The 26,115-nt window shown below is 36.1% G+C and overlaps 5 protein-coding genes, 4 non-coding genes and 2 pseudogenes across 16 annotated transcripts; 8 read left to right on the forward strand and 3 right to left on the reverse strand.

Annotated features, from left to right (window-relative positions):
* The first annotated feature begins 89 nt into the window (after nucleotides 1-89).
* On the forward strand, nucleotides 90-3,760 carry LOC104738897 (uncharacterized). Of its 4 annotated transcripts, XM_087483961.1 has the most exons (14): nucleotides 90-209; nucleotides 294-361; nucleotides 556-869; nucleotides 987-1,245; nucleotides 1,341-1,582; nucleotides 1,657-1,882; nucleotides 2,003-2,082; nucleotides 2,176-2,260; nucleotides 2,357-2,491; nucleotides 2,641-2,754; nucleotides 2,858-2,905; nucleotides 2,992-3,076; nucleotides 3,182-3,238; nucleotides 3,364-3,760. In XM_087483961.1, the coding sequence occupies exons 3-14, from the start codon at nucleotides 592-594 to the stop codon at nucleotides 3,486-3,488; spliced, it is 1,734 nt and encodes a 577-aa protein (XP_087340087.1). In that variant the 5' UTR covers nucleotides 90-209; nucleotides 294-361; nucleotides 556-591; the 3' UTR covers nucleotides 3,489-3,760. The 4 variants fall into 4 exon arrangements, 3 of the variants coding, with proteins under 3 accessions (XP_087340087.1, XP_087340085.1, XP_087340086.1); XR_015579804.1 differs by having other exon boundaries at nucleotides 90-361; nucleotides 1,657-1,904; XM_087483959.1 differs by having other exon boundaries at nucleotides 127-361; nucleotides 561-869.
* Nucleotides 3,761-4,073: 313 nt separating this feature from the next.
* LOC104738898 (casein kinase 1-like protein 9) lies at nucleotides 4,074-7,773 on the forward strand. Of its 2 annotated transcripts, none has more exons than XM_010459111.3 (14): nucleotides 4,074-4,869; nucleotides 4,956-4,996; nucleotides 5,134-5,203; nucleotides 5,299-5,447; nucleotides 5,555-5,650; nucleotides 5,756-5,826; nucleotides 5,907-5,968; nucleotides 6,056-6,119; nucleotides 6,213-6,306; nucleotides 6,402-6,528; nucleotides 6,609-6,694; nucleotides 6,784-6,853; nucleotides 6,950-7,071; nucleotides 7,174-7,773. In XM_010459111.3, the coding sequence occupies exons 1-14, from the start codon at nucleotides 4,794-4,796 to the stop codon at nucleotides 7,471-7,473; spliced, it is 1,428 nt and encodes a 475-aa protein (XP_010457413.2). In that variant the 5' UTR covers nucleotides 4,074-4,793; the 3' UTR covers nucleotides 7,474-7,773. The 2 variants fall into 2 exon arrangements, with proteins under 2 accessions (XP_010457413.2, XP_087341924.1); XM_087485798.1 differs by having other exon boundaries at nucleotides 4,171-4,869; nucleotides 6,236-6,306.
* Nucleotides 7,774-8,581: 808 nt separating this feature from the next.
* On the forward strand, nucleotides 8,582-15,006 carry LOC104738900 (uncharacterized). 3 transcript variants are annotated; one of them, XM_087483962.1, is made up of 30 exons: nucleotides 8,582-8,771; nucleotides 8,895-8,925; nucleotides 9,024-9,124; nucleotides 9,246-9,297; nucleotides 9,458-9,530; nucleotides 9,869-9,916; nucleotides 10,012-10,127; nucleotides 10,230-10,321; nucleotides 10,456-10,496; nucleotides 10,574-10,649; nucleotides 10,763-10,902; nucleotides 11,002-11,092; nucleotides 11,203-11,257; nucleotides 11,354-11,434; nucleotides 11,525-11,597; nucleotides 11,787-11,894; nucleotides 12,011-12,138; nucleotides 12,229-12,293; nucleotides 12,397-12,541; nucleotides 12,640-12,698; nucleotides 12,790-12,965; nucleotides 13,061-13,229; nucleotides 13,456-13,491; nucleotides 13,589-13,681; nucleotides 13,759-13,858; nucleotides 13,976-14,076; nucleotides 14,171-14,287; nucleotides 14,399-14,610; nucleotides 14,713-14,800; nucleotides 14,956-15,006. In XM_087483962.1, exons 5-11 carry the CDS (start codon nucleotides 9,473-9,475, stop codon nucleotides 10,833-10,835), a joined length of 504 nt encoding a protein of 167 aa, XP_087340088.1. In that variant the 5' UTR covers nucleotides 8,582-8,771; nucleotides 8,895-8,925; nucleotides 9,024-9,124; nucleotides 9,246-9,297; nucleotides 9,458-9,472; the 3' UTR covers nucleotides 10,836-10,902; nucleotides 11,002-11,092; nucleotides 11,203-11,257; nucleotides 11,354-11,434; nucleotides 11,525-11,597; nucleotides 11,787-11,894; nucleotides 12,011-12,138; nucleotides 12,229-12,293; nucleotides 12,397-12,541; nucleotides 12,640-12,698; nucleotides 12,790-12,965; nucleotides 13,061-13,229; nucleotides 13,456-13,491; nucleotides 13,589-13,681; nucleotides 13,759-13,858; nucleotides 13,976-14,076; nucleotides 14,171-14,287; nucleotides 14,399-14,610; nucleotides 14,713-14,800; nucleotides 14,956-15,006. The 3 variants fall into 3 exon arrangements, with proteins under 3 accessions (XP_087340088.1, XP_087340090.1, XP_087340091.1); XM_087483964.1 differs by lacking the exons at nucleotides 10,763-10,902; nucleotides 11,002-11,092; nucleotides 11,203-11,257; ... (15 more) ...; nucleotides 14,713-14,800; nucleotides 14,956-15,006 and having other exon boundaries at nucleotides 10,435-10,496; XM_087483965.1 differs by lacking the exons at nucleotides 10,763-10,902; nucleotides 11,002-11,092; nucleotides 11,203-11,257; ... (15 more) ...; nucleotides 14,713-14,800; nucleotides 14,956-15,006 and having other exon boundaries at nucleotides 9,024-9,118; nucleotides 9,246-9,530; nucleotides 10,435-10,496.
* A 650-nt stretch (nucleotides 15,007-15,656) lies between these two features.
* Nucleotides 15,657-15,798, forward strand: LOC147927738 (small nucleolar RNA snoR134). Its single transcript, XR_015581208.1, has one exon. It is a non-coding gene; the product is annotated as a small nucleolar RNA snoR134 (small nucleolar RNA).
* Nucleotides 15,799-15,838: 40 nt separating this feature from the next.
* Nucleotides 15,839-15,937, forward strand: LOC147927739 (small nucleolar RNA U36a; annotated as a pseudogene).
* A 52-nt stretch (nucleotides 15,938-15,989) lies between these two features.
* LOC147927740 (small nucleolar RNA Z223) lies at nucleotides 15,990-16,084 on the forward strand. Its single transcript, XR_015581245.1, has one exon. It is a non-coding gene; the product is annotated as a small nucleolar RNA Z223 (small nucleolar RNA).
* A 45-nt stretch (nucleotides 16,085-16,129) lies between these two features.
* On the forward strand, nucleotides 16,130-16,247 carry LOC147927741 (small nucleolar RNA Z278). The gene has a single exon (XR_015581190.1). It is a non-coding gene; the product is annotated as a small nucleolar RNA Z278 (small nucleolar RNA).
* A 75-nt stretch (nucleotides 16,248-16,322) lies between these two features.
* Nucleotides 16,323-16,436, forward strand: LOC147927742 (small nucleolar RNA snoR97). Its single transcript, XR_015581239.1, has one exon. It is a non-coding gene; the product is annotated as a small nucleolar RNA snoR97 (small nucleolar RNA).
* Nucleotides 16,437-16,481: 45 nt separating this feature from the next.
* LOC147927743 (coumaroyl-CoA:anthocyanidin 3-O-glucoside-6''-O-coumaroyltransferase 1 pseudogene) lies at nucleotides 16,482-18,419 on the reverse strand (annotated as a pseudogene). The gene has a single exon (XR_015579805.1). The product of XR_015579805.1 is annotated as a coumaroyl-CoA:anthocyanidin 3-O-glucoside-6''-O-coumaroyltransferase 1 pseudogene (transcript).
* Nucleotides 18,420-18,928: 509 nt separating this feature from the next.
* Nucleotides 18,929-20,660, reverse strand: LOC147927744 (uncharacterized). Its single transcript, XM_087484652.1, has one exon. The coding sequence runs from the start codon at nucleotides 20,658-20,660 to the stop codon at nucleotides 19,194-19,196; it is 1,467 nt and encodes a 488-aa protein (XP_087340778.1). The 3' UTR covers nucleotides 18,929-19,193.
* Nucleotides 20,661-23,557: 2,897 nt separating this feature from the next.
* LOC104738905 (vacuolar protein sorting-associated protein 2 homolog 3) lies at nucleotides 23,558-26,044 on the reverse strand. The gene is made up of 11 exons (XM_010459115.3): nucleotides 25,703-26,044; nucleotides 25,366-25,410; nucleotides 25,156-25,190; nucleotides 24,999-25,049; nucleotides 24,788-24,892; nucleotides 24,589-24,660; nucleotides 24,413-24,484; nucleotides 24,242-24,322; nucleotides 24,110-24,145; nucleotides 23,959-24,014; nucleotides 23,558-23,871 (listed from the first exon to the last, which is right to left on the reverse strand). The coding sequence occupies exons 1-11, from the start codon at nucleotides 25,734-25,736 to the stop codon at nucleotides 23,826-23,828; spliced, it is 633 nt and encodes a 210-aa protein (XP_010457417.1). The 5' UTR covers nucleotides 25,737-26,044; the 3' UTR covers nucleotides 23,558-23,825.
* Nucleotides 26,045-26,115: the final 71 nt, after the last annotated feature.

The raw sequence follows: 26,115 nt of genomic DNA on the forward strand, positions 1-26,115 counted from the left end.
AGTGCGCAGAGAGTAGAGACAACCACTAAACTTAAATGTCTATAGTCAACATCACAAGTATAAATTAAATTGTAAACAATTCCCTATACAACTAATATTACAAAACAAGGAAAAGAATAGAAAATCAAGAAACTCAAGAAAACCAAAAAAATAAATAAGAATATAATCGAGACCTCTATATATGATCAAATCGCTTTCAAAGTTCTACGGTAACCCGACATTTTCTGTTTTTTCATCATTCCACTTTCTTTCTCCCATTTTCTGTTTTTACTTTTCCGATAAATATCGATCAGGGAACCGTATCTTATTCTCCGATCTTTCCGCTTCTATCTGTTTTTTTTTTAGATATGACACTCATCAGGTACGTTCAATATTTTCTCCAACCATCTATCTTATTTCCTAGTAATATATTTTTCTGGGAAATTAAATAACTTTCAATCTAGGGTTCCTTTAAATTCTTTTTTTTTTTCTTTTTTTTTTTAAATTCATTAATTTCATTTTAGTTTCGATTTCTTTTTTAGGGTTTGAATCTTAGGGTTTTCCCTTTTTGTTTAGATTAGAGTTTAAAATTTAAGAAGAAAAAGAAGAAATATGGATTCTGCAAGAAGTTGGTTTCACAAGTTTCAACCACGAGAGAAGCCCCGTAAAAAAGATATGTTCTCCGGAAGCACTTGTGGCGGTGGCGGCGCAGAAACCACCGTCCCCGACGGAGGAGACGAAACAGAAACGACGTCGAAACTTCCACCACTAGGCGGAGACGGAGGAGAAGCACTCTCTAATACAACCAAACAAAAAGTTGCTGCAGCGAAGCAATACATCGAGAATCATTATAAGGAACAGATGAAGAACCTCAACGAGAGGAAAGAAAGGTATATTCCTTTTATAACGAGAATAAAGAGCAAAAAATTGGGTGCTAAGTTTACGCTATTTTTTCTCTGTAAGACATATTGGAGTCTTCATGTATAATAAAGTTTTAACTTTGGCAGACGAACAACGCTAGAGAAGAAGCTAGCAGATGCAGATGTATGCGAAGAAGATCAAAACAATCTTATAAAGTTTCTTGAGAAGAAAGAAACAGAGTACATGAGACTCCAAAGGCATAAAATAAGTGCTGATGATTTCGAACTCCTAACTATGATCGGTAAAGGTGCTTTTGGAGAGGTTCGTGTTGTTAGAGAGAAGAACACAGGTCATGTTTTTGCTATGAAGAAACTCAAGAAATCAGAAATGCTTCGCCGAGGCCAGGTTACACATTTTTATAATAATATTAATTCCACACCTCTCTTTTTTGGGTTTTACTGAGTTTTTATTCTAAAAGTTTTGAAAATTTTCTCTGTTAGGTAGAGCATGTAAGAGCAGAGAGGAATCTATTGGCAGAAGTAGACAGTTACTGTATAGTGAAGCTTTACTGTTCTTTTCAAGACAACGAGTATCTTTACCTGATCATGGAGTATTTGCCCGGAGGCGATATGATGACACTTCTGATGAGGAAAGACACTTTAAGTGAAGATGAAGCTAGGTTCTATGTCGCTGAAGCTGTTTTGGCTATCGAATCTATCCACAAACGCAACTATATCCACAGGTTGGCCGGATCTTATTAATTAGTCGTCATTACTGATCACACTGTTGAGATGTTTTTTCTTTTTGGTGTTGCAGAGACATAAAGCCGGATAACTTGTTGCTTGATAGACATGGACATTTGAGGTTGTCTGATTTTGGACTATGTAAGCCATTGGATTGTAGTGTTATTGAAGGAGAAGATTTCTTGGTAGGCAATTCGGGTAGCGGAGGAGGTTCAGAGAAGGAAGAGAGTGCGTCAACCGCTCCTAGACGTTCGCAGCAAGAACAATTGCAACATTGGCAGAAGAATCGAAGAATGCTTGTATGTACACTCCGACGGATTAGTATGGTTAATTTCAGTTTCGATTCATAATCGGTTTTATATCAATATATATCTCTCTAATTTGAAGTAGTTGTTGTTGGTAATGTGTAACACTTACAGGCTTACTCAACCGTTGGTACACCAGACTACATTGCACCTGAAGTCTTGTTAAAGAAAGGATACGGCATGGAATGTGATTGGTACCGTACACACCTGTCTCCATTTTATTTTTTAACAAAAAAAACAAAAAAACATTCAAAGTCATTTTAGAAAGTTATAAATAATCCATCCAGGTGGTCACTAGGAGCTATAATGTACGAGATGCTTGTTGGGTATCCACCCTTTTACGCCGACGACCCAATGTCTACTTGTAGAAAGGTTCAAATAATTTTGTAAAAATTTAATTACTATTTTTTTTATGAACTTTATGTATTTATTAGCTACAGTGTAACGTATACATGTAAAAAAAAACAGATAGTGAATTGGAAAACACATTTGAAGTTCCCTGAAGAAGCAAGGCTACCAGGAGCAGCAAGGGATCTTATTGGTAAGCTTTTGTGTAGCGTTAACGAACGATTAGGCTCTACTACTGGTGCCTCCCAAATTAAGGTATCTTTCTCTTCTTTTTTTTTTTCTTTTTTTCTTTTCTTTAATTTCTTTTCCGTATAGTAAAAAGTTACAGTAGTTAAAGTTGAAGTTTTTAAACACATAAATTTTCATAAGTCGAGTTGATCCAATCCACAAGATGTCACATGCAGGCACATCCTTGGTTCGAAGGTGTAGAGTGGGAAAATATTTACCAAATGGAAGCTGCGTTTATTCCTGAGGTCAACGACGATTTGGATACTCAAAACTTTGAGAAGTTCGATGAGGTTTGATTTATATCTTTTCACATTTTTTTTAGCTAATTATTCTCCTAATTGCTGTATGTATATCAATTTCCTTGATAATTAATTCATTTGAATGAATGTTTAGGAAGATAATCAAACTCAAGCACCCTGTAGAACAGGGCCATGGAGAAAAGTAAGTCGAGTTAATTACCTTTTTCTACTACGTACAACAAAAAAATTCATTCACACTCTTTCCCCTTTATGTTGTTGATCCGCTAGATGTTATCTTCAAAAGACATAAATTTTGTCGGCTACACATACAAAAACTTCGAAATCGTCAATGATTATCAAGTCCCCGGTATAGGTAATTTTATCTTCATCCTTTCTAAGTATATAATATGAAATGCTTTTAGATAATTCGATATGAGCAACAAAACTCCAACATTCCCGGTTTACATATGTACTCCAGCCGAACTAAAAAGGAAAGAGACAAAACCAAAGAGACCATCGGTTAAGTCACTATTCGGTACGTGAAAAAATCTCCCATTATTCCTCCTTTGCAAAGCTAGCTAAAACGTTATAGTTGTCTATTTCATATAATCCTTTGTATTCATAATATAAGAATCGGTTTGTAACAATATATAATTATAGAGAGCGAATCGGAGGAGGAGTCGTCGTCGTCAGGTGGTTCGGAGCAACAGACCATTGACAGGAGCTTCTCGAATCCGACGCCTCGTGGAATGGAACCCAACCTGAGACGTCCAGACTCTGAGTAATTAAACTAAAAGTAAACCAAATCGAGTTGGAGACAAATGCCAAATACAGAGAATAAAACAATTCTTCTTTTCTTTTATATATCTTCTATATATTTTTTGTTAATCCTAATTTGTAAATTGCAATACATTGCGTATTAACGTAATCACATATATAGGTGGCAGGAAAAAAGAAAAGAGAAAACAGCAATAGATAACAAGTGTTTTTAATTTAATCCCATTTAATTAGAGAAGCAAACTATATCAATGTAAGATGTTTTATACCAAAAAAGAAAGACACCTTGATTGCTTTTAAAAAAATTATCTAATAAGAAACAAACGAGTTATGATATTGTTTTGTCACGTCTGGTAGATCTATTCGCATGAGACTCATAAATGTTTTTCCTAATCAGAAAGAAGAAAAAAAAAAACTTTGAAATCCATGTAACGACAACATATATGGGGAATGCAGTTGTTGTGCCCAAATTGAGTATTGCAAAATTAATTATATACTAAAAACATTAAATTGGAATGCCTATTTGTCACTCGTTATCCATATATTTTAATTTAGAGTTGTTATTACAGATAGAGATATTCACGTGGCATGTCATAATAAAAATCTCTCATAAACAATGAAATTTTATGTGACGTGAAGAAAAAGAAAAAAAACACTATGAAAATTCTGTTGAAGATGGATGGAATAATTGTGTGAGGGAACCAAAAAGAGAAGACAAACGGACAAATGTCATCATCCATCCCCCAAAAAGAAAAATCGTATCTCTACGATTCTTTAGGTATTCCTAACTTCTTTAGGTATGTCTTTGTCTCTTATTATTATTGTTGAAAACAGAAAGAAGTCGACATTTTTGGGTCTAAAAAAGGTTTACGTTTTCTTTTATGTGTGTGAATGAATGAATGAATGAATGAATGTGGGAGTTATTTCGATTTCTTATCCAACCAAAAGTAAGTACAAAGGGAGGGATTGGCTAAAAATTGACAATCGGGTGGGGGAGAGGGGACCCTGAGATTATGATGAACTGTCAATTGGTAAGGCAGAAAGAAGAAGAAGACGGTTCCGTGATTCATCTCTCCCATGAGAGCTTTTGTCTTTGTTTTTGATTAGTGAAATCTTTGAAAGTTTTTTTTTTTTTTTTTGGGTGTCGTCGAATTCGAGATTCTGAGAGGTGTCACTTCAACAGGGTTTGATTCTGATTGGAAGGCGATTCTAGGGCCGAGTTTTGAAATCAATAGGGTTTGTTCGATTTGTTGTGTTTTTTTTGGTTTGGTTTAGAGATTTGATTGTTTTGTTGGAGAAAAACAACAAACAATATGGATCTTGTCTTTGGTGGAAAATTTAAACTTGGGAGGAAAATTGGTAGCGGTTCATTTGGAGAGCTTTATCTTGGTAACTACATCAAACAACTATCAAAGATTTTTCTCAATTCTTCTATTTAAATGTTTCAGGTGTTTATCTTGTTTGATCACTTGCAGGTGTAAATGTTCAAACCGGAGAAGAAGTTGCTGTCAAGCTGGTAAGCTTTTTGTTTACAAATGCTAGACTTTGATGATTGTTTTTGATAGACTTCCCTTCTTCTTCTAGCCCATTTGATTTTGCTTTGTTTGCTATTTTCATTCTTCTTCTTTTTTTGTCTCTCAATTCCGTTCTCAGGAATCTGTGAAAACTAAGCATCCCCAACTCCACTATGAGTCTAAGTTGTATATGCTGCTTCAAGGAGGAGGTAAGTCTCCTTCTTCATCTCAACAATGTATATGTTCTCGTTCCAATTTTATTTCATCCTCAATAATTGCTTCTTTTTTTTTACTTTTGTTCAAGCTGGTGTTCCTAACCTCAAGTGGTATGGAGTTGAAGGGGAGTTCAATGTTATGGTTATTGACCTTCTAGGTCCTAGTCTTGAAGACTTGTTTAACTATTGTAACAGAAAACTCTCTTTAAAAACCGTTCTCATGCTTGCCGATCAGCTCGTCAGTAGTATCTTCCTGTTCTCTTTTTTTCTTGGTTTGAATAACATGTCTTCATCCATAACCGAGAACTGTGTTTAATGTTGTTAACAACCTTCCAACGGTTTCAGATTAACAGAGTCGAGTTTATGCATTCTAGAGGCTTCCTTCACCGTGATATTAAACCCGACAACTTTTTAATGGGCCTTGGGCGCAAAGCAAATCAGGTGCCATCTCGGGAAAATTGTCTGACTGCTCTTTATTATGATTTTATATCATGGATGCATAGTTATGGTCAGATTTATGAACATCCTAGATGGTTTAACTGTCAGGTGTATATCATCGACTTTGGTCTGGGGAAGAAGTACAGAGACCTTCTGACTCACAGCCACATTCCGTACAGGTAAAGGTTATTATTCGTTTTCCCTGTCCTGACTGATATTTGATATGTAGCTGAAAAGTTAATATCAAACTTTGGGGCAGAGAAAACAAAAACCTCACTGGAACAGCTCGGTATGCAAGTGTGAACACTCACCTTGGAGTTGGTAAGCACTTTTTCATATAAGATTAAATTTCCAAACTTTGTGTAGTCGAATCTGATAAAGTAATATCTCTTGCTGGTGTCTCTAAAGAACAAAGTCGAAGGGATGATTTGGAGTCTCTTGGTTATGTGCTTATGTATTTCCTTAAAGGGAGGTAAGACTCTACAGCTTCCTCCATACCGATCTTTAGACTTTCATTTATGTCATTCTCAGTTTTGGTACCTCTTTCCAACGAATGCTGAAATAGTTTTTTCTCATTACCCTGGCAAGGATTAAAAGCTGGGACAAAGAAGCAGAAGTATGACAGAATTAGTGAGAAGAAAGTAGCAACTCCTATAGAGGTATCGAAAAATTCAACATTTAGCTTCAGGGTATTGTGATCATTATCTTATTTTTTAGCTTTGATGAGTTAAGCATTGATTGATGTGAAGAACAGGTATTGTGTAAAAATCAACCGACTGAGTTTGTTTCGTATTTCCGTTACTGCCGGTCTCTAAGGTTTGATGACAAACCTGATTACTCTTACCTTAAGAGGCTATTCCGGGACTTGTTTATTCGAGAAGGTTCATATCGCGTATATTTCCTATTCATTCAAGCATATATAATCTCGATTTCAATTTCTTATTTTCTTTCTTAATGGCAGGTTATCAGTTTGACTATGTATTCGACTGGACAGTTCTTAAGTATCCTCAAATCGGTTCCAGCTCTGGTTCTAGTTCACGGACACGGGTATAATTCACTCTGCTTTCTTGTTGGCTCTTGAGTTTCTCTCTATTCAAGCATATAGAGATGTAAATATATTTTATATATGTTTTAAGAATCATACAAGTGTAAAACAGGGGTTAACTGCTGCAGGACCTTCTCTCGAGAAACAAGAGAGGACTCCTGGTAAGTCTCCACTCTGTTTTTTAATTTGTGAAATCTCAAACCAAATTCCCGCGCTTAGTTGAGTTGTTTGTTACTATGTCTTTTGAAATTTGGCAGGAAAGGAAATCCGCGAGAACCGTTTCTCAGGTGCAGTTGAGGCTTTTTCTAGAAGGCATCCGACAACTTCTACTCCGCGTGATCGCTCGGCATCCGATGATGGACCTTCGTCCAAGCGTTCGGTAAAAATCCGTTTTTTTGTTTAGGTTTGATCAGAGTCCTAGGAGTATGCTATCCCTCGCTAGATTGACTCAACTGTATTTTGCTCTCTAATACTATCACAGCACGGTGGTGACTCGGAAAGATTACGTAGTTCCTCGAGATACGGAAGCTCATCAAGGAGAGCAATGGCTTCAAGTTCTCGTCCAAGTTTCGCTTGTGGACCGAGCGATATTAGTCGATCATCTAGCCGTCTGGTCACTTCAAGTGGCGGAGTGGGAACAGGAAGTAACCGTGCATCATCGACAAGCCAGCGAATCCAATCAGGAAATGAATCCAAGACTTCGACCTTTTCTCGTGCTGCTAGAAACACTCGGGAAGATCCATTGAGGAGGAGCTTCGAGCTTCTCTCTCTCCGAAAATGAGACCCGACAAAAACAAAAACAAAAAAAAAGAAAAGAAAAGAAAAAACGTCCATTATACATACGAACAAACGAAACGAAACACATATAATCGTAATTCGTAAGAGAGAATCTGAGTTACGAATATACATACGGCCACGTTTCATATGCTCTATATAATTTCTTATGTATATGATAAAAAACAGTTTTAGAGGACATTTAAAGGGGGGGGGGGGGGGAGAGCGAAAGAGAGAGAGTTATGTAAAACGGTGAAATTTACAAGTCTTTAAATTTATCTCAACACATATAAAGAGATTAGTACCATGTAAACAGAACTACTAATTGGAGTATTTTGTTTTGTCGAGTTTGAATCCGAGTAATATAGTAACGGAACATGCATTAAGAACCACTAACTACGTGTGTTTTGGTATTAGTATGTAAGGAGAAGAGAACTGGTCGGGACTAGAAGGTATTACTCGAGTGGAGTCAACTCCGTAGAGGAGTGTTAAGGTGGGTGTTCAATAGCAGCAGCTCACTTCCTCCTCCCGAATGATAGGTAGTAGTAAAGCTCATAAACTGTTTATATTGGTAAAATGGAGGCTTAATTTTAAGATTAGCTATATTAATAGTATAGAGATATCTAGGCACTCATTGATAAAAGCGTGATGCCAAGAAGTGATAAAAGCGTGATGCAAAGAAGTGAATTCCAAGTAGGCCGAGTTAGAGCGACGGCCCAAGCGTATCTTTCTAAACCTGTTACGCATGCAATTAAGTGCGAGAAACTGAAACCTTCTGACCGTCGTAGAGGTTTTCTTGTGTTGTTGACTCGTCAACGAAACCGAAACTTCTAACGACGTCGTTATTGTTTTACGATTCATAACAAAAATCCAACGTTTCCTTTTTTTTGTTTTATCCTTTTAAAATAAAGATTTTTTTTAATAGAGTTATTTCCTTTTTCTTTCTTCTTATAACGTTCTAATAAAGTTTTTTTCTTTTTTCTAATAAATTTCCTTTCCTATTTACCCTAAGATTTCCTATTTCCTATTCCTTTTTTTTTTTTTATAATAAATGAGGCAACAAACATAAACACATCTGCCTATATAAATACGGAGTCTCAATTATCTCTTTCTTCACTCTTCTGCGATCTGAGAAAAAAAAAGAAAAAAAAAAAGTGTCAGAGAGAGAGAGTTCGATCGACTCTCTCTCTCATCTGACGCTCTCTCGTTGATGCTGAGTTTTGAAAATTCCGAGCACAATTAGGGTTTTATGACCCCAAACATCATCAATGAAATCAGCTTCTTCCCCAACCCATCATCGTGTGTGTAAGTTCAATTTCATGTTCGATTTTGTTGTTTTCATTACATAATTTAGAAAATAATTTGATAAAACGTACACTTACTCACTCACCGTCTCTTCTCTTTTTGTCTTTCTAATTGATGAATTAGGGTTTCTTATTCGAACGCGCAAGTTAAGAAGGTATACAAATTCTAGGGTTTATTTTCTTAATTAAGTTAAAGACATCTTCTCTTGTCTTGTCTTCTAACTCTTGAGTATCTCGTTTGATGAATTTGCAGGAGGATATAATACTGGTGCGCGGTGAGGATCGAAGGACGTTGCTTGTTTTGTTTCCATAGTTGGTGTTTCTTCTTCTGATTTGACCGACGGCCAAGTACAGGTTTTAAAAATTCTAGGGTTTTTTTCTTCTTAGGGTTTCTCTTTTTAAGTCGATGTTTGATTCAGACTTGTAAAAATAACTAATATGGTTTTAATCTAATTATATGGTATCTGTTGTGCAGGTCAGAGACATGGATTGAAGAACGAAGAAGAAGAAGACTCAAGACTAATTAAGTTAACTCTGTTCTTCTCTGTTTCTTCTTTTTACTTGGATTTTGAGATTTACCAAGTTATACTAACCTGCTTCTGATGCTGTTTTCTCTTTCTCGTTTCAACTGATCTTCTCTTTCTCTATATATATATGGTGGTTCACTTCCTTTCCATTACTGTTAAGGATTGTTGCTGAATTATGGACCCAAACGATGGCAAAGAAATCCTCTTCTTATTGCTATGTAACTCATCTCAAAGTTTTACTCTTTTCTTTATCTTTTTCTGTTACAAGCTTATCTCTATCCTCTAACCAATACTCCCTTTTTTTGTTTTTGTTTTGAACAACAAGGTGCTATTGAAGTGTGAGGGATTATGACCTAAACCATGGATACTCCTCTTCTTGCTTTGTAAGTGATCTTAAATTCCTCTTATATTTTTCTTTTCTTTGTCCTGTTTCAAGTTCATCCTTGACTACCCATTGATCCTTTTTTTCTTTGTTGAACAACAAGGTGCTACTGAAGTGGAACTGGACAAGGCCCCAAAATTCAACGCCGTGCTTTTTAACGGGGTTGTTTGTTATTTTTTGGTTTAACAGGTGTGTGTGTGTGTTCCAACTTTCATCTGAATTGTTTGCTTTACTCAGGCAAGTCGATCTATTACTCACAAGCACTCTATACGTTTGCTTCAGTAGTCCCCATCCATAAGTGAGACTGTGACTTTTTGTTTTTGTTGTTGTAGCTTCTCTAGATGATGGAGATATACTTATGGTGATTCACTTCCTTCACATTACTGTTAAGAATGATGCTGAATTATGGACCCAAACGATGGAAAGGACATCCTCTTCTTATTGCTCTGTAAGTCATCTCAAAATTTTACTCTTTTCTTCATGTTCTTCTGTTACAAGCTTATCTCTATCCTCTAACCAATACTCATTTTTTTTTTGGGTGAACAACAAGGTGCTACTGAAGTTGGAACTCGACAAGGCACTTGAATTCAACGCACCATCCTTTGAGCTAAAAGGTACTTGTCATTGCCTCATGCTGTTAAGGTAAGTTAACTTTGTTCTCCTCTCTTTATTATTTTTACTTGGATTTTTGAGCTTTACCAAGTTATACTACTAACCCTGCTTCTAATGCTGTTTTCTCTTCTTTCTCGTTCCAGCTGATTTGATGGTTGCTGCAGTAGCACTTGGGATAAAAACAAAACAGAGGTGTTTGTCACAGGTAATTTTTCACCTAATCTATGAGAGATTTTCTTTTCGACTCTTTGTGTTGTTCTGATACTTTCTTCTCCTCTGCAGCTGTCCGTGACTACAAACTGTCTCTCCAAAACTTGAACGATGAAAAAAAAAAAAAAAGGGAAACATACTTCTGGAGGTATAGATTTGCACCTATGTAATTTTTCATATTTCTTTTTTCACATCTGTGTTGTGTTTGTAAATACAACATTTATTTGAGAAATAACACAGACTCTTAACTTCACCGAACAGAGAAAAAAAACCAAAAAACAATGAGAGAGAAGTGAAGATCGGAGAGCGTTCGGTGATGATTCTTGAAGAATGAAGAAGATTCAGAGCAGAATTAGGGTTTATGATTGATTACCCAAACAACAACAACGACATTTTTAATTGTATAGTCATCTTCTTCCCCATCCATCATCGTGTAAGTTATTAGAGATTTCCTCTTTATCTTCTCTTCTAAATCTGAGTATTTTTGCTGAATTTAGCAGTATATGGTGCCAAGTGAGTATCGGAGGAGCCCGAGAACGTTGCTTGTTTGTTTCTTTTCCATGGCGTTTCTTCATCTGTTTTGACGACCAAGTACATGTTTAAAATCTTATTGGGTTTTTCTAAATTTTTTTTTAGGGTTTTCACCTTGGCTCTTTTAAAATTAACGATGGTTTCTTCTTCTTCTAATTCTCTATGTGCAGATCGGGGTGGGATGGTTTGATGAATGAATGATGTTTCAGAACTTGGTGATTCATGGTTTGTCTTCTGGTTTTCTCTTTTTAAGTTGTTTGTTTAATTCACACTTGCAAATTAACTATGTATATGGATTCTTCTAATTCTGTATATGTGCAGGTCAGAGATGGATTATAGAATGAAGAAGACTCGAAACTGCTTAAGGTTTGTTTGATGATGATCCGAACAACAACATCAATGGTAAAAAAATCCCATCCTCTTCTTGTAAGTACAATTTCACGTTAGATTTTGTTTTTCATTGATAAAACATACATCACCATCTCTTCTCAGGATCGTTGATGAATTAGCAAGATATGGTGCAAGTGATGATCGGAGGAGGAGGAGCAGGCTGTTTCTTTCCATGGTAAGTTAACTCTCTTCTCACTTGGATTTTTGAGTTTTACTAACCAGTATACAGAGACATATTCAGTGATCCTAATGGGAGTTAGAAGACTCCATGGTGGTTCATCTGACAACTAATGTTTTACTGCAATTTTTGGTTTCTACTCCTTAGTCTTGTTTTTGTCTGTTTTATATGGAATCCATTTTTCAGGAGATCATATGCGGGGATAGCTGGTGATGTGCGATTTGCTGAGGTCACTCGAGGCAGTGGTGCGTCTTCTTCCTTGTCCACGTCAAATTCTCCCCATCCATATAAGTTGTGAGTCTAATTCATCCCTTTCAAGTTTATTCTTCGTTTCACACACTATACAGAAACTAACTGATATCTTTTTTTTTTTTGGGTATGGTTTCTGTTGTTTCTTCTTCCTTCTCTAGGTGATGCATTCATACACAACGATGGTCCAATTCTATTCTGGACATTGGATTGGGGTTTGTTTCAGGAGTCTAGATACGATGACGACGACGGTATCTATGATATTGTTAATCTTCTGGAGAGTATTGCAGTGAGATTTGTTTCTCCACTTTTTTTTTCTAATTTCATTAAATCTCTTTTGTTATGTTTTTGCTTAGTAACGAGTTTGGTCTAATTTTAGGATGATCGGAGGTGGACATTGTTTGTTTCCATGGCGTTTCTTCTAATTTGGCCGAGCAAGTAGAGGTATAACAATTCTAGGGTTTATTTAGGGGTTTTCACTTTAGCTTTTTCTATTAGAATTACGAATTAGCATTTAATGGTTCTTCTTCTTTTTCTCTATTTGCAGATCGCGGAGATGCTTTCAAGAATCAAAATTGATTCTATTGGATTGATGGTGTTTGACCAAGTACAGGTTTAAGAACCACCCATGGCCTAACGTTGCTGCTCATAGCGGAGTGATGCTGAACTATTATCATTCTACCGAAAGCAAGGTAAAAAACTGCATCGTATATCACTTAGAGTGTGACTAACCCTGGGCCTTTGTTTTGCTGAATCTTTGTTATAATTAATAGAATGACCTTTCTTTCAGATATCTATACTACACTGTACTTTTTGGCTGTCTCAAGGAGTCTCGTCATCTGCTCACAGGTACATACACATACTTTTGCGCTTTGACAATTCTCGTTGAATAAACCCAGACTCATCTTTGTGATGTTTTTTTTTTTCTTTCTCGTTTCAGCTGATATAGAACCGGGCTCTTAGACTGCCACTAGAGCGGCAAAAGAGTGAAACTTTGCAACTTCGTGGGGCTCTTAAGCTCCTCTCAATCTTGTTCTTTAGGATTATCCGGCCTTTGGCAACTTCTCTCGTCCACGCCTGGGGTGGTGGTTATGCAGCTTTTGCTTTTTCAGGCTGGTAAAGTTTTTCCCCTTTTGATATTTATTTCGTCATGCTTTTGATTTTTTTTTATTACTGGCTCACGAAATTATTCAACTCGATATGTTCCTAAGCTTTATGAAGTGTTTGGTGCCTCCTATTCTAACTGAGCTGGGCAAGGACGCAAGGTACTATTTACATTATCATTCATGTGTTACCAGATTTCTGTTTTCTTTCGTTTATTCCTTGTTACAGGTCAAGAACCACCTGTGGCCCAACGTTGATGCTCATGGCGAAAGCAAGGTACAAATCTGCTTCGTTATCACTTATGTGTGCTGTGATGACTCAGCTCCTACATTAATTTTGTTTGCTGGGCTCCAAGGAGTTGGATAGACAACTATTTGAGCTAGCTTGTTACCAACCTAACGAAGCAGCATATATTCTTTTTCAAAATACAGTGGAGATTTTTGATGGGATTGTTTGTAGTTACTCTCTGTCAAATTACAACTGATGTTTATGATACCTGCAGGGAAAATCTTGCATGCTTATTACTGGAGATGTTTAGGTACCTGCTGCCATCGATCAACTTGTCATTTTAGCTGAATAGATATTGAAACTTTTTTACTTCTGAAGCATCCTGTGCATTCGTATAAATGGCTTAGGAGAACCTGCAGATTTAGCTAAAACAAGATCTAAAAGAAGCTAAAAAGAGTTGTGTCTATGAAGTTATCATGGATAATGCAGGGAGGCTTCAGGTAATCTTTCATCTTTGATAGTCATTGTATCATAAATCTATTGCAGCTTTAGTAATGAAATTGACTATTTGTGACAGATAAAGGCGTGATGGACGAATTAAAAGACGTGAAGAAATTTTTAAATCCCACAGAAGTGTTACCAGTTGTTGATGCCATGACTGGAAAAGAAGCTGGCAGGTACGCTGTTTGAATTTTATATCTGTCATGAAGATTCCAGACATCCTGAAAACGAATTAGTTTCAGAACAGGACCTGTATCAGTCATATACTAAGATGAGCTTCTGTACATCTACAGCTCTGGTGACACCATCCAATGTAGAGAGAGGAATCACAGGAGCCATTTTGACAAAGCTAGATGGTGATTCAAGAGGTGGTGCTGCTTTGAGTGTCAAGGAGGTTTGTGTTCTTCTTCTTTGATCAATGATGTCATAGAAAGTTACTTAACCAACGTTTTAGGTTGATAGTATACTCTTTAATTGGGTGTCGATAGGTATCAGGAAAACCAATTAAACTGGTAGGACGTGGAGAGCGAATGAAGGATCTTGGACCCTTTTATCCAGATCGAATGGGAGATGTGCTTTCATTTGTATAGAAGGCAACACCAGTTGTAAGTTCTTTCTCAGTAAAATTACTATCAAAACTTTATTTTTCCCTTCCCCTCACTCTCTCTCTCTACACTGAATTCTTCTTCATCTGTCTTTATTGATGCGTTGAGAAGATACTGAAGATCTACAGAAGAAGAAGATAATGAGTTCTGACATCAACGATTTCCTAAAGCAGACACGTGCTGGTGCATGCGAAAATGGGTTCGATGACATGACTTCTTGGAAATTGGAATGAGACCCGGAATGGGGAAAATAAGTCCAGCACAAATCCGAGAAGCGGAAAAGAATATAGTCATGGAAGCAATGATTGAAATGATGACACCAGGTATTTTCTCTGTTCCTTTCTTCCATTCCATTACACATACAAAAAGCATTTCATAAACTTGATTTTGGCTGTCTTATTCTTGGTTTTAAATCTGTTTGACAGGGGAATGGGAGAACCCAGAGTTACTAGGAGAATCACCAGAGAGAAGCAAAAACAATTTGCTAAGGATTCAGGAAAGACAGAACATCAGGTACTCTCAATTTGATTTATTTTCTGCTGCTGGGATATCAAAAACGTATGTTTCACTGGGCCTTTGTTTTGCTGAATCTTGGTTATAGTTAATAGAGTCACCTTTCTTTCAAATATAGTTGGTAATTAGTCTAACTATTTTCTTCTACTTTCTAGAATATTTCATAATAGCTGAGCATGATCTGAAAAAAATGGATGTAACTGCGCTACATTATTTTGTCTCTGAGGTCATCTCTCGCCAGCTACTATAAATCTAGGTAGATTTTTTGAGTTTTGTTTAAATTTCCATTCATGCTCCTTCGTCTTTTATATAAGCTGACGTCGGGAAAACTAACCATGCATAGAAGCAGAAGATGATATTGTTGTATTTTAGGAACCATTGGACATATCGTTCAATGAAAGTCCAATGTTGTGAAAGCTATTTCTGGGGTGCAGGTAAATAATGACTATGTTTTCCCCTTTTTCACAGTTCTATAAGCACGAGTAATTTGAATCTATGCTGTGAATCTTGTTGCCGTCGATATTTTTGAAGAATGAAGAAGATTCAGAGCATAATTAGGGTTTACGATTGATTTCCCAAACATTGGTTAAAAACGAGTGTGGAGAAACAAATGACATTATACTTGTGGGCTAATTTTATTAAGTTGGGCCGGTTAAAATGAAGGGAGCAGCAATAAACTAACGGGGGCAAAGTGGTCTTTATGTTATAGAGACTTAGGGATAGGGTTTTTGACGAGCCGCTAGCTATATAAGATCATCTTCTTCATTGCTCTGCTTCCTACAGTTCATAGATCTTTAGAACTGTCTTGTTCAATCTCTTAGGGTTTTATCTATATATAACTAGAGTATCTTTAGGTTAGCAGGAGCCTCCCGGGCTAATCTGATTACAAGAGATGAGGAAGTAAGCCCCAAAGCTCCTGCTAGATTTTTTTTGGCCGTTTGTGTTGCAGATTCGCCTTATTCCTTAGGCTCTTCTGTGTCAAAAAAGCGGCTATATCTCTTTAATGGTAGCCATGTTCTTGTTTAGTGTTTTGTTAATGGGCGATGATTATAAACTTACCCGCGCTTCTGAGATGCTTCTTTAGGTCAATGAAGCATATAAGGTAAAATACATGGTTGAATTTCTTAATATGAGCCTTGGAGTTCTCTTGTTTTCTCGTCTCCAAAGTTTTGGTTTTTTTGAGTTTTGTTTTGGGCAGTGATGATTAATTGTAACAGCTTGATACGCCAGTTCTGCTTCAGATTATTCTTGATTGAAAAAGCTGTATTCATATCTGAGCCTTTATTAGTGTTTCTTTTACAAAGTGTTTGTTTTCGAAATCTTTGATTTGTCGATGATGATATAATCCAATCTTTACGAGGTGCAGTGGAGCTGAGACCCTGTTTTTCAGGGAGAACCCCTTGGCAGAAGCTGCAATTTCTATGATTTCTTTGGGTTTTACTGAGACTTCACTTCATTACTTTATCGTTTTTGTTTTTCTTTAATTTCTGAAATCTATTTGAGTTTAAACTATACACTTGCACTTGTTTCTTAGTGCCTGTAGTCTGAAAAAACTCATATATCTTCAAGTGTTCTCATCAGCTTCGTCTTATCTTAATAACCATGAGACTAGGAGTTAAACAAGTTCACTACATTATCATCTTCTTCCAAAATTAGCCCGTGTTTTTGTTTTGCTGTGTCCGAGTTTAATGCTGCCTTTATTCATGAGATTGGAAATAAATTACATTGTTAACGAACGGCTTTGGTGGATTATAGAAGTTGATTTATTTGGCCGTTACACATTCTTGTAAATGAGAAAGGTTGGCAATGATATATTATGATTTAAGGGAAATTAAGATTGGTACAAGTTGTTGGAGAAGAATGGGAATTGTGCTATGTTTCAAATTTCTTGATTCCCTCATGTAGAATCGTAGCAAAGGCATCCATCCATTGTTTACTTCTCCAGTGCTATTCCAATCTCAACTCCATTACTGCCGTCTCTGGACTCTGCCAATGCAATTGAACCTCCTGTTTCTATGTGTGCAATATCCATTTTGCAGGGCTTTCCTAACCCAAAATCCATATCATACATTCTCAGCTTTGGAGCTCCTGCTATTGATGTTGGAAAGCGTGACATTGCCCATTTGCGTACTCCTTGTCCCCAACTTGGGGCTGTTTTCAATAGATCACTTGATAACATATCACTGATTCTCGCTGTCAGTGCATCCGAAGCAGCCAAAACGTCTTTTTGTCCTAGCAAATCTCGTTTCTTGACTGATACGATACCAGGAGCTATGCAGTTGCCAAAGTATGTTTGTGGTATTGGTTCTGTTTCTGCATACTTGAGACGATTCCTGCAATCCACATTAATCATCAAGTGAAAGACCTCATCTTTGTCTCCCTCTCCACTTCCTTCAATAAGCGTCTTGATCAAGCTCACCCAAGTGAACGCTAGATACACCACGAAGGTAGAAACAGGAGACTGATAATCAGACTGCTCTGTAACCCAATGCTTGAGATTTTCTATCTGTTTACGGCTCATTGTAAAAGTAGCTCTGACCATGTTCTCAGACGTGGCATGTGAGCTGTAGTTTTGACTCCAAAACCTCTCCAAGTGTCCTTTAGCTACCTCGCCTGGGTCCTTGATCATGTTTCTGTTGCTGTGATCAGGCGGAGAGGGTAGAAGAAGCGTGGCAGCTGGATCTTTGCCCTTGGATTTGGTCAATGTCATCCAATACTTCATGAAATGACTGAAGGTGACTCCATCTGCTACAACATGAGTAGCTGAGTTGCCTATACAGATTCCGGCTCCAGGAAAGATGGTGACTTGCATCACCCTCGTTGGCTGCATCAGAATTCCTTCCGGAGAGACATGAGGTGGAGGTAACTTTGGCTTGACGCCATGCAACACCCTGATATCTTTAGCAGAATCGGCGTTCAAGTCATTGAAATCAGTTGTTCTAGTGGACTCTCCAACAATGAGAAGAAGAGAGTCTTCACCATCCTTGTAGCGTAAGTAGGGAGGGTCGGGACGAGGCGGGATGATTAGTTTACCGGCGTAAGGGAAGAAATGTTTGAGGGTAATGGAGAGTGATTGTTTGAGGTTAGGTAAAAAGTCTCTGAGGAAACAATCAGTTGAGTTTTGGTAAGAGAAGAAGAAGAGAAACTCGGAGAGTGGTAGATTGAGCCATGGGGCATCGAAGAAGGTGAGAGGAAGAGTGGTGGATGGAACGCTGCCTTTTGGGGGAGAGATGTGAGTGGTCTCGATGATGTCAGGAGGTTGAAGATGAGCCATGGTGTTATGTGATTGAGCTTTGAGGAAATGAGTTGCTTTGTTTTTATAAAGGAACGGCTTGTCTTAAACCCACCGGGCAAGTGAAGAAAGTACATACAAACCTAATTAGATCAGACGCTCCCTCTCTCTTTCCCTCATGTGCCCCAACCCCCACAAGTCAACCTCCACCATTATGTTTGATAAAAAATACATTTTTATTGGGCCTTTAATTATGATATGAAATTTTAATTGTGTATATGTATTTGTTTTTACAAGGTAAAAAATGTAAAAAACTGAAAACTAAAGGCCCAATAAAAGACAAAATAAAGGCCCAATAAAATTGTTTTTTACCAAACATATTGCTACGTATAATCATATCTCTCTTGCATTTATTTGCATTCATCTGTTTTATGATCTCGCAAAGGCTTGCCATAACTCGAGTTTTGATTAATGTTCCTGTATCTTGGGATGAGGGATTATAGAACAAGTCTTGTTTTGATGTTAATAATGTTAATGGGTACTCAACTCAAGGTTGATGCTATATATTATCGCTCGTACGTAATTAATCAGAAGAAATGCATAAACGTAAAAAAAACAAAAAAAAAAAAAAACGCAAAGACTTTAACGAGTTCAGGTATTCAATATGGAAACCCTACATCTGGCCGGGGATTTTTACCCCGGAAAATCTACTATTTATACTTCACCCGAGTTACATAATAAAATACAACATCATATGCATATTTAGTATTCTTTTTTTTTTTTTGCTAAACTGTAAACATCATATAAATGAACAATCAGGTTTTACACAATGTATAGATTTAATGTATTTTGAATCCTTGGCAAAAAAAGGTAAAAACAAGGATACAAAAAACAAGCACAACTCCACTAGATTTCTGAGTTTTCTCCTCCGTTTTCTTGCGGTGATGATGTTTTTGACGTCGTCACGATCGATGAGCTTAAAAACTTCTTGCACGGGCAGGGACAGTTGGTTGTGCAGGACATTGTTTCTTTGCTTCCAGATATGATAAAGAGTGGCTTGAACTACTATTCCTTCTCCTATATATATCAATCAACTCATAATTCCCTAACGCTTGAGCATTGTTAGGATTGTCTATCATCATCATCGTATCATCTTCTTGATCACCCACGAGTTGACTCCATTCTTGAGCTTTGATAAATCGGTTGCACCAGCAGTTGAAATCGCTCTTCTTGTTCGGTGACGTCTTCGCCTTCGTTATCTTTCATCAGGAATTCCTCTATGTCAATCAATTCTTGCCTCCACTTCATCATGACGTCGTCGTTGTTGTTGTTGTTGTTGTTGTTGTGCATCGGAGGAGGAATCGGTAACACTTCTTCTAGTTGTTTTTGTTGCTGCTGAGTAAATTCACGTTCTTCTTGTCCCCCTAGCCTAATCATGATGTCGTTGTTGTTGTTGTTGTTCATCGGAGGAGGAGTCGGTATCACATCATTGTTGCCGCTCTGCGTCTCTTCGTATAACTGTTGTTGTTGCAGTTGAATAACACGATCTTTCTCTCCCTCTCGCATCAGCATATCAAGCTCATTAGCAAGACCGGCTAAACCAGCGTCTTCTTTCACTTGTTTAGTAGCGTCACCATCTCCCTCTAGCATTATCGTCTCAAGCTCATCAGCAAAACCGGTTAGATCAGCCGCCTCTTCTTGCACTTGTTGATTCGACATCATGACGTTCTTGCTGTTGTCGTGGATCTGCCCCAGAGGAATCATCGGTATCTCTTCTTCTTGTTGTTGTTCAGTAATGTCACGATCTTCTTGTCCCTCTAGCATTAATGTCTCAAGTTCATCAGCAAAACTGGTTAAATCAGCTTCTTTTTGCACTTGTTGATTCGACATCATGACGTTGTTGTTGTTGTCGTGGATCTGCGGTATCTCTTCTCCTTGCTGTTGTTCAGTAGCGTCACGTTCTTCTTGTCCCTCTAGCATTATCGTCTCAAGCTCCTCAGCAAACCCGGTAAAATCAGCTTCTTTATGCACTAATTGGTTCGGTAGGATGTTGTTGGTGTTCTCCGCCGCCACCTGAGGCTGAGGCTGAAGTTGATATTGCGAATGAGGCCGAGGCTGAGTCTGAGTTTGAGGAACATAGTTAATGCGTTTGTCCACTTTCGTCTTTGTCTTGTCTCGGATCAGACACAAGACCAAATCTTGGAAGCCCTCGTCAACTCCGTGAAGAGAATACTCGGTCATGCGCCACTCGGTCTTCTCCTTTTCTCCATTCACTATGGTGTGGTACGTAAGAAGCTTCTTGTAACCAATGATTTTATTTCCGTCCTTGATATCTGTTTTCATGACGCCGCTTCTCCAAACGCCAGCTTTGCTTCCTCCTCTTCCTGGTACACTCCGGCTTGGTCTCTTGTCACGAAATTTCGGAACAAAGTAGTACCATTCCTTCTTCTTGAAAAGACGATTGCTTACGTGAGGAAGAAGCCACGGTTCGGCCTGGTAGACGTCCATAGTTGTTATGTCGACACTGCTCTGCTTCCTCTTCACCATGTTGCGAAGGTGAAACCTCACCAGCCCTAGATCATTGGGAACAAAACGTGTTCCAACCAGATGATGGTACGGTTTCCCCATATCGTGGATTCGAATAAGACCTAAGGTATATAAATTCCTAGATTAGTTTTTCTTTCTCTCTCTCTCTCTCAAATCTTTTGTTGTAACGAGTTTTGAAGTTGGAGGATGCTGCTATAATATATATATATATATATATATATACATATATAGACCACATTATGGGCCTTATACGGAAATTCTTTTTGTCGGTGATTAGTAGAATTAATCAAACATTGTAATGAGATTATCTGATAGATTCTAGACATATAGTACTAGGAACTATTTTATGCATTTATTAATATCATTCTAATTTGTTATATTAAAACCTTTTCTGATTGACACAAGGATTAAAGTTAGTGAAACGAAATCTTGGCTTCTTTTCCTGTTCTTAAAAATTTCTTAGACTATTTTCTAAAAGAGTAATTATTAATTTAGTTATATAATTACACGCAACGCAAGCTCTGTTTTTTGTTTTTGTTTTTGTCCTATTGTCTAGTGAACTACTCCATCCGTTTCAAAATATAAGATCTTTTAACTAAAACACGCAAATTAAAAAGTTTTTACTTTTAACAAGTTTAACCAATCATAAATAATATTGCATAATATAAAATAGTAAATCAATCTAAAAGTTGCATAGAAACTTGAAAATATCCTATATTATGAAACAAAATACTTCTCTAAAACATCTTATATTTTGAAACGCATGGAATATAATATAGCTAAAACAGCAGGTCCCGATGGTGTAGGCAGGAGGTTGATGAACAGTTGGGCTATAAAGGAACACACATTTAAAAAAAAACTAGGAAACCGAATGAACATTGATTCGACGTACGTTGTTGTCGTGGATATGCGCATGCGCCAGGGGAATAATCGGTATCTTTATTTTTCTTGCTGTGGTTCAGTAATGTCATGATCTTCTTGTCCCTATAGCATTTAGTTATATCGCCTCAAGCTCATCAGCAAAACCGGTTAAATCAGCTTCTTCATGTACTAATTGGTTCCTTAACCGGTCTAACACATTTAAATATTCTAAGAACATGTGCATTGGTTAGTTTCTCACCAAATTTGGAAAAATGATTGCGAGCTACATGAAGTATAGGCTAACACATACAAACAATATAAATGTTTTGTTAACTATGTCATTACATAAGGACATCCATAAACAAACATAGGTTATGTATACAACACTATAAACATTCAACTCCGGTGTTTAATTGACCAGTGTTTACCGACGTTGACCATTGTTAACCGGCGTTGACCAGAAAAAATATTCAAAAAAAAAAATTTTTTTCTTTTTTCTTAAAAATAATATTTTTTTTTGCTTTTATGTATTTGTGATAAATAAATAAAAAATATAAATGATTTGTATAATTTTTAAAAACAAAATATAACAGCAAAAAAAATACTAGAAAATTATATACCAAAAAAAATTAAAAATTTTATGACAAACAAAATTTGTGGTATCTAGTAATTAATTTTGTTAATACAGAAAATATACCAAAACAATATAATATATACATTTTCCTTTTAAAAATCATTTTTTATTTTGTTATTTCAAAGGTAGGGGTTTTAAATATATATATATATATATATATATATATATATATATATATATATATTAACTTATTTATAAGATTATGTCATTTGAAATATATCCAAGGCATTGCCAACTATTTCTTTGATTTTACAAAACCAACCTTTGATTTTACAAAATCAACTTTTTTTAATTATGTCTTTCATGTAAATAAATAGAATTTTTATTATTTTCTTCCTTTCTTTTTCTTATTAAAAACAAATTAATAGTTGGCAATGTCTTGCATATATTTTAAATGACATAATCTTATAAATAAGTAAAAAGAAAAAATTAGTTAAAACCCCCACCTGTGAAAATACAAAATTAAAAATGATTTTCAAAGGAAAAGATATATATTTATTATAGTTTTATGAAAAAATCTACTACACATAAATTTTTTGGTGGTATATTTTTATTATATTACTTTTGGTATATTTTCTGTATTAACAAAATTAGTTACTAGATATACCACATATTTTGTTTGTCATATAATTTTTAATTTTTTTGGGTATATAGTTTTTTTTGTATATTTATTGTCATATAACCTTTTCTTGTTATTTTTTTTTTATGTAAATTATACTCCCTCCGTTTCAAAATATAGGATGTTTTAACTAAAGCACGCAGATTAAGAAATGACCACTTAAAAAAAGTTCAACCAATCATAAACAAGACTGCATAAAATAAATAATAAAAACCTCTAAAACATCTTATATTATGAAACGGAGGGAGTACAAATCATTTATCTTTTTATTTATTTATCAAAAATACATAAAAACAAAAAAATATTATTTTTAGGAAAAAAGAAAAAAAAATTTGAATATTTTTCTGGTCAACGCCGGTCAACACTGTTCAACGCCGATTAATATTGGTCAACGTCGGTCAACACTGGTCAAGATTCTGACCAACTAAACACCGAAGTTGAATGTTTATGGTGTTGTACACATAACCTATGTTTGTTTATGGATATCCTTATGTGATGACAATAGTTCACGTACTTAACAAAACATTTATATTGTTTATATGTGTAGCTATGTGTTGGCTTATACTTTAAGTAGCTGACAATCATTTTTCCACCAAATTTTTTATTAACAAAAAAATAATAAAATATAAAATAATAAATTTTTATTGTAAAAATTTCTCAAAACAAAAGATCCGAGAGATGCACATGTCCTGAGATGTAATCTCTACCGATTAATCAATTATTTCCTTAACCGAAAAGAGGATTACAGCCATAATAAATAACAGCACCTACAAAGATTATCCAATTAAGCTGATCTATATAATTACGCCCTTCATGCACATTTGGGCACCATGAGTCAACATGAATTTTGAAATAAAAAGCGAGTGATAAAAGGATGTCCCAATTTAGAAAACATAAGCAAAAACTTACAAATTAGAACAAAAGACGTTTTTGGACATTGCAGATCAAAAGAATGAGGAAGATAAAAGTCACTGTGTATGTTTAATTGTTTATAATATCCACAAATCTTCCCAGAAAGCAAACTGTGGAAGACACATTGAATGTATAATATTTTTTGCTCTGAAAGAAACAACTTCAAGCTACAAGTTTGAAGTGAGTTCTTCCACTAGATTTTCCAGCTTAGTCTATCATACTATCTTAGCGCAGCCAACCGCTTCTCCAGTTCATCCATTCCAGAACTGCACAGAAACATCAACGTTTGATTTTGTTTTTTTTTTTTAAGGTAAGAGATACGTTAGAGTTGTGTTTAATGGATACCATCATACCTGCCAACATCCTCTGTATTTTTCCCGCCAATTTTACCTTTTGGAGCAGATGATAACTGTAGATGGATCAAAACCAAGAGAGAGAATCATCAATCACAGATAAGCTATTATAAACACACAGAACAATGAAGAGAATCAATGGGGTTCATACCTGTGCGGCGACATCAATGCCAATTTCATCAAGAACCTAAAAATCAGTAAAAAAACAAAAAAACAAAAAAAGATCCGTTAAAACCACAAGTCTATATTATTTAGAACTGAAATCCGATGGGAGAAATCGTACCTGGTTTGTCAAATCCTCAGTTTCGTCTTCAGCTTCGTCATTGTCTAAAGCATCATCTATGGAATCTGACATCATCTCAGTCTGAATACCAATATGCAATATAGTCAGAATGACTAAAATTTGAGTGTTGATGGATTTAAAGGGAAAGATGGATATTGGTAGAGATCTTACGGTCATGTCCATTTGCGCAGACTGCTTTTGAAATTCTCTCATCACCTTAGCTTGTTTTGCAGGATCCATATTCTGGAAATATCAGAAAAAAACATCACTGTAAAACTATAGAACAAGTTTTAATCTAAGAAAACTTAGCATGGGAAAACCTTATTTGCGTTACATAGAAATCTGACCTTGCTCATAGCTGCCATAGCCTTAGTGGCACCTTGCAGTCCAGCAGCAACTGAAGTATGTGCGTGCATAGCCTAAACACCAATGTTTCAACACTTAAAAAACTTTTCAGTGTATGAGAGAATAATGATCTTCTTGGATGTTGTTTATAATAAAAGAGATAATTTTTTTAAAAAATAAATAAGGGGGTAAGCAAGAGACCTGTGTATGAGTAGCTATGCCTCGCATTTGAGCTCGACTACCTTGTAAGTTAGCTATTTGCTGCCTAAGCCGGATCAATTGGCGAGCAAGAGTCTTGGTGGCTCCCTGCATAAAAATCAAAAGATAGAACACACCAACTAGATTACAGACACAAGATTATCTGAGTAGAAAACCCGGAAAAAAAAAGGGAATGAAACCGATAAAGGAATACCTCATTCCCTGTCTTAGCAGTTCTTTTGATCTCGAGAACAAGCTTCTTCTCCTATGAAGATGAAAAGAAGAAGTTTTTTTTAGATCAGTCATCTTTGAAAGAAGAGAGAGAGAGAGAGAGAGTAGATGGGAAAACATTAAGTAGGCCACATTCATACTTCTGATTGCAGAGATGAGATTTCCTTTTCGATTCCTGGAGCAGCGTAAGACACACAAAAAGGGCATCAGTTAAAAAAAAGAGGAGTTTTATGTAAATAGCAATTCACCAATGGCGCACCAACTAGTTAAAAAATTAAAGCTTTTTTCTTCTTTTCAAGATTCAAGTAATAATAATCAAAGCTGTTAATATGGTGGGAAGAAAGAAAGACCTCGGGTAGCTTGTGTCATCTCTCTCTTACTCTCCCTAAGCACTTCTGCAAAACAAAACAAAACAACATAAGAGTCAGAGATATGAATATGACAGTCCAATTTCAACAGACATTAAGTTTCTCGATCGATCACAGACAAAACCAAAAAAAAAAAAAAACATAAGAGTCAAGGCTGACTTTTTAGCGAACCCGAAGAAACCACTCACCCAGATGATCAAATTCCAATTAGGTTAAATCAAATCAGGTCCTCAGGTGACATAACAAAAAGAAAAAGAAAAACCTAAACTTCGAAATTCGGGTGATAAAAAAATATAAAAAAAAAGGAGGGAAATCAGACCTCTAGGAGTTGGTTTCTTGGTGAAGATGTTCATGGTTTGATCAGCTGTGGGAGACCGAGACGACGAAGACAGAAATTGGGGGAATCCTGCTCTGCTTGATGAAGATGATGATGGTATAATTGGTCTCAAAGCTTCTCTTTCTTCAGAGCACGGAGACTCTCTCTCTCTCTCTCTCTCTCTCTCTCTCTGGGTTCGATATAGATTTTGTTAGCGAGGCTTCAATTCAACGTGTAAAAGGATCGCATCAAATTTTCGATGGTTTTCTTTTATTTTCTCACCCTTTTTATTAGGAGGACGTAATAATTAATATTAATATTAATATTCTTCTTTTATCTCCTCCTGTTTCTATTTGTATGATTTTGTTTTTTATTTATTTACTGTGATAAATTTCGGAGTTGTTTTTTTTATATAT

This window comes from Camelina sativa, chromosome 14, assembly GCF_030686135.1.
Source record: "Camelina sativa cultivar CO46 ecotype springtype chromosome 14, ASM3068613v1".
In the NCBI taxonomy this organism is placed as follows: Eukaryota; Viridiplantae; Streptophyta; class Magnoliopsida; order Brassicales; family Brassicaceae; genus Camelina; species Camelina sativa.

Bases quoted from the DNA above. Each gene is read 5' to 3' on its own strand.
- LOC104738905 (XM_010459115.3), bottom strand. From the start codon at position 25,736: ATGAACATCTTCACCAAGAAACCAACTCCTAGAG. The intron at 25,050-25,155 runs GTATGAATGTGG...TCATCTTCATAG, and splicing joins TCTCATCTCTGCAATCAGAA to GAGAAGAAGCTTGTTCTCGA. The intron at 24,146-24,241 runs GTACGATTTCTC...ACTGATTTTTAG, and splicing joins CTGAGGATTTGACAAACCAG to GTTCTTGATGAAATTGGCAT.
- LOC104738897 (XM_087483961.1), top strand. From the start codon at position 592: ATGGATTCTGCAAGAAGTTGGTTTCACAAGTTTCAACCACGAGAGAAG. The intron at 2,492-2,640 runs GTATCTTTCTCT...TGTCACATGCAG, and splicing joins CTGGTGCCTCCCAAATTAAG to GCACATCCTTGGTTCGAAGG. The intron at 2,755-2,857 runs GTTTGATTTATA...ATGAATGTTTAG, and splicing joins ACTTTGAGAAGTTCGATGAG to GAAGATAATCAAACTCAAGC.
- LOC147927744 (XM_087484652.1), bottom strand. From the start codon at position 20,660: ATGGGGAAACCGTACCATCATCTGGTTGGAACACGTTTTGTTCCCAAT.
- LOC104738898 (XM_010459111.3), top strand. From the start codon at position 4,794: ATGGATCTTGTCTTTGGTGGAAAATTTAAACTTGGGAGGAAAATTGGT. The intron at 5,448-5,554 runs GTCAGTAGTATC...CAACGGTTTCAG, and splicing joins TCATGCTTGCCGATCAGCTC to ATTAACAGAGTCGAGTTTAT. The intron at 5,651-5,755 runs GTGCCATCTCGG...TTTAACTGTCAG, and splicing joins TTGGGCGCAAAGCAAATCAG to GTGTATATCATCGACTTTGG.
- LOC104738900 (XM_087483962.1), top strand. From the start codon at position 9,473: ATGGACCCAAACGATGGCAAAGAAATCCTCTTCTTATTGCTATGTAAC. The intron at 9,917-10,011 runs GCAAGTCGATCT...TTGTTGTTGTAG, and splicing joins GAATTGTTTGCTTTACTCAG to CTTCTCTAGATGATGGAGAT. The intron at 10,650-10,762 runs GTATAGATTTGC...TTCACCGAACAG, and splicing joins AGGGAAACATACTTCTGGAG to AGAAAAAAAACCAAAAAACA.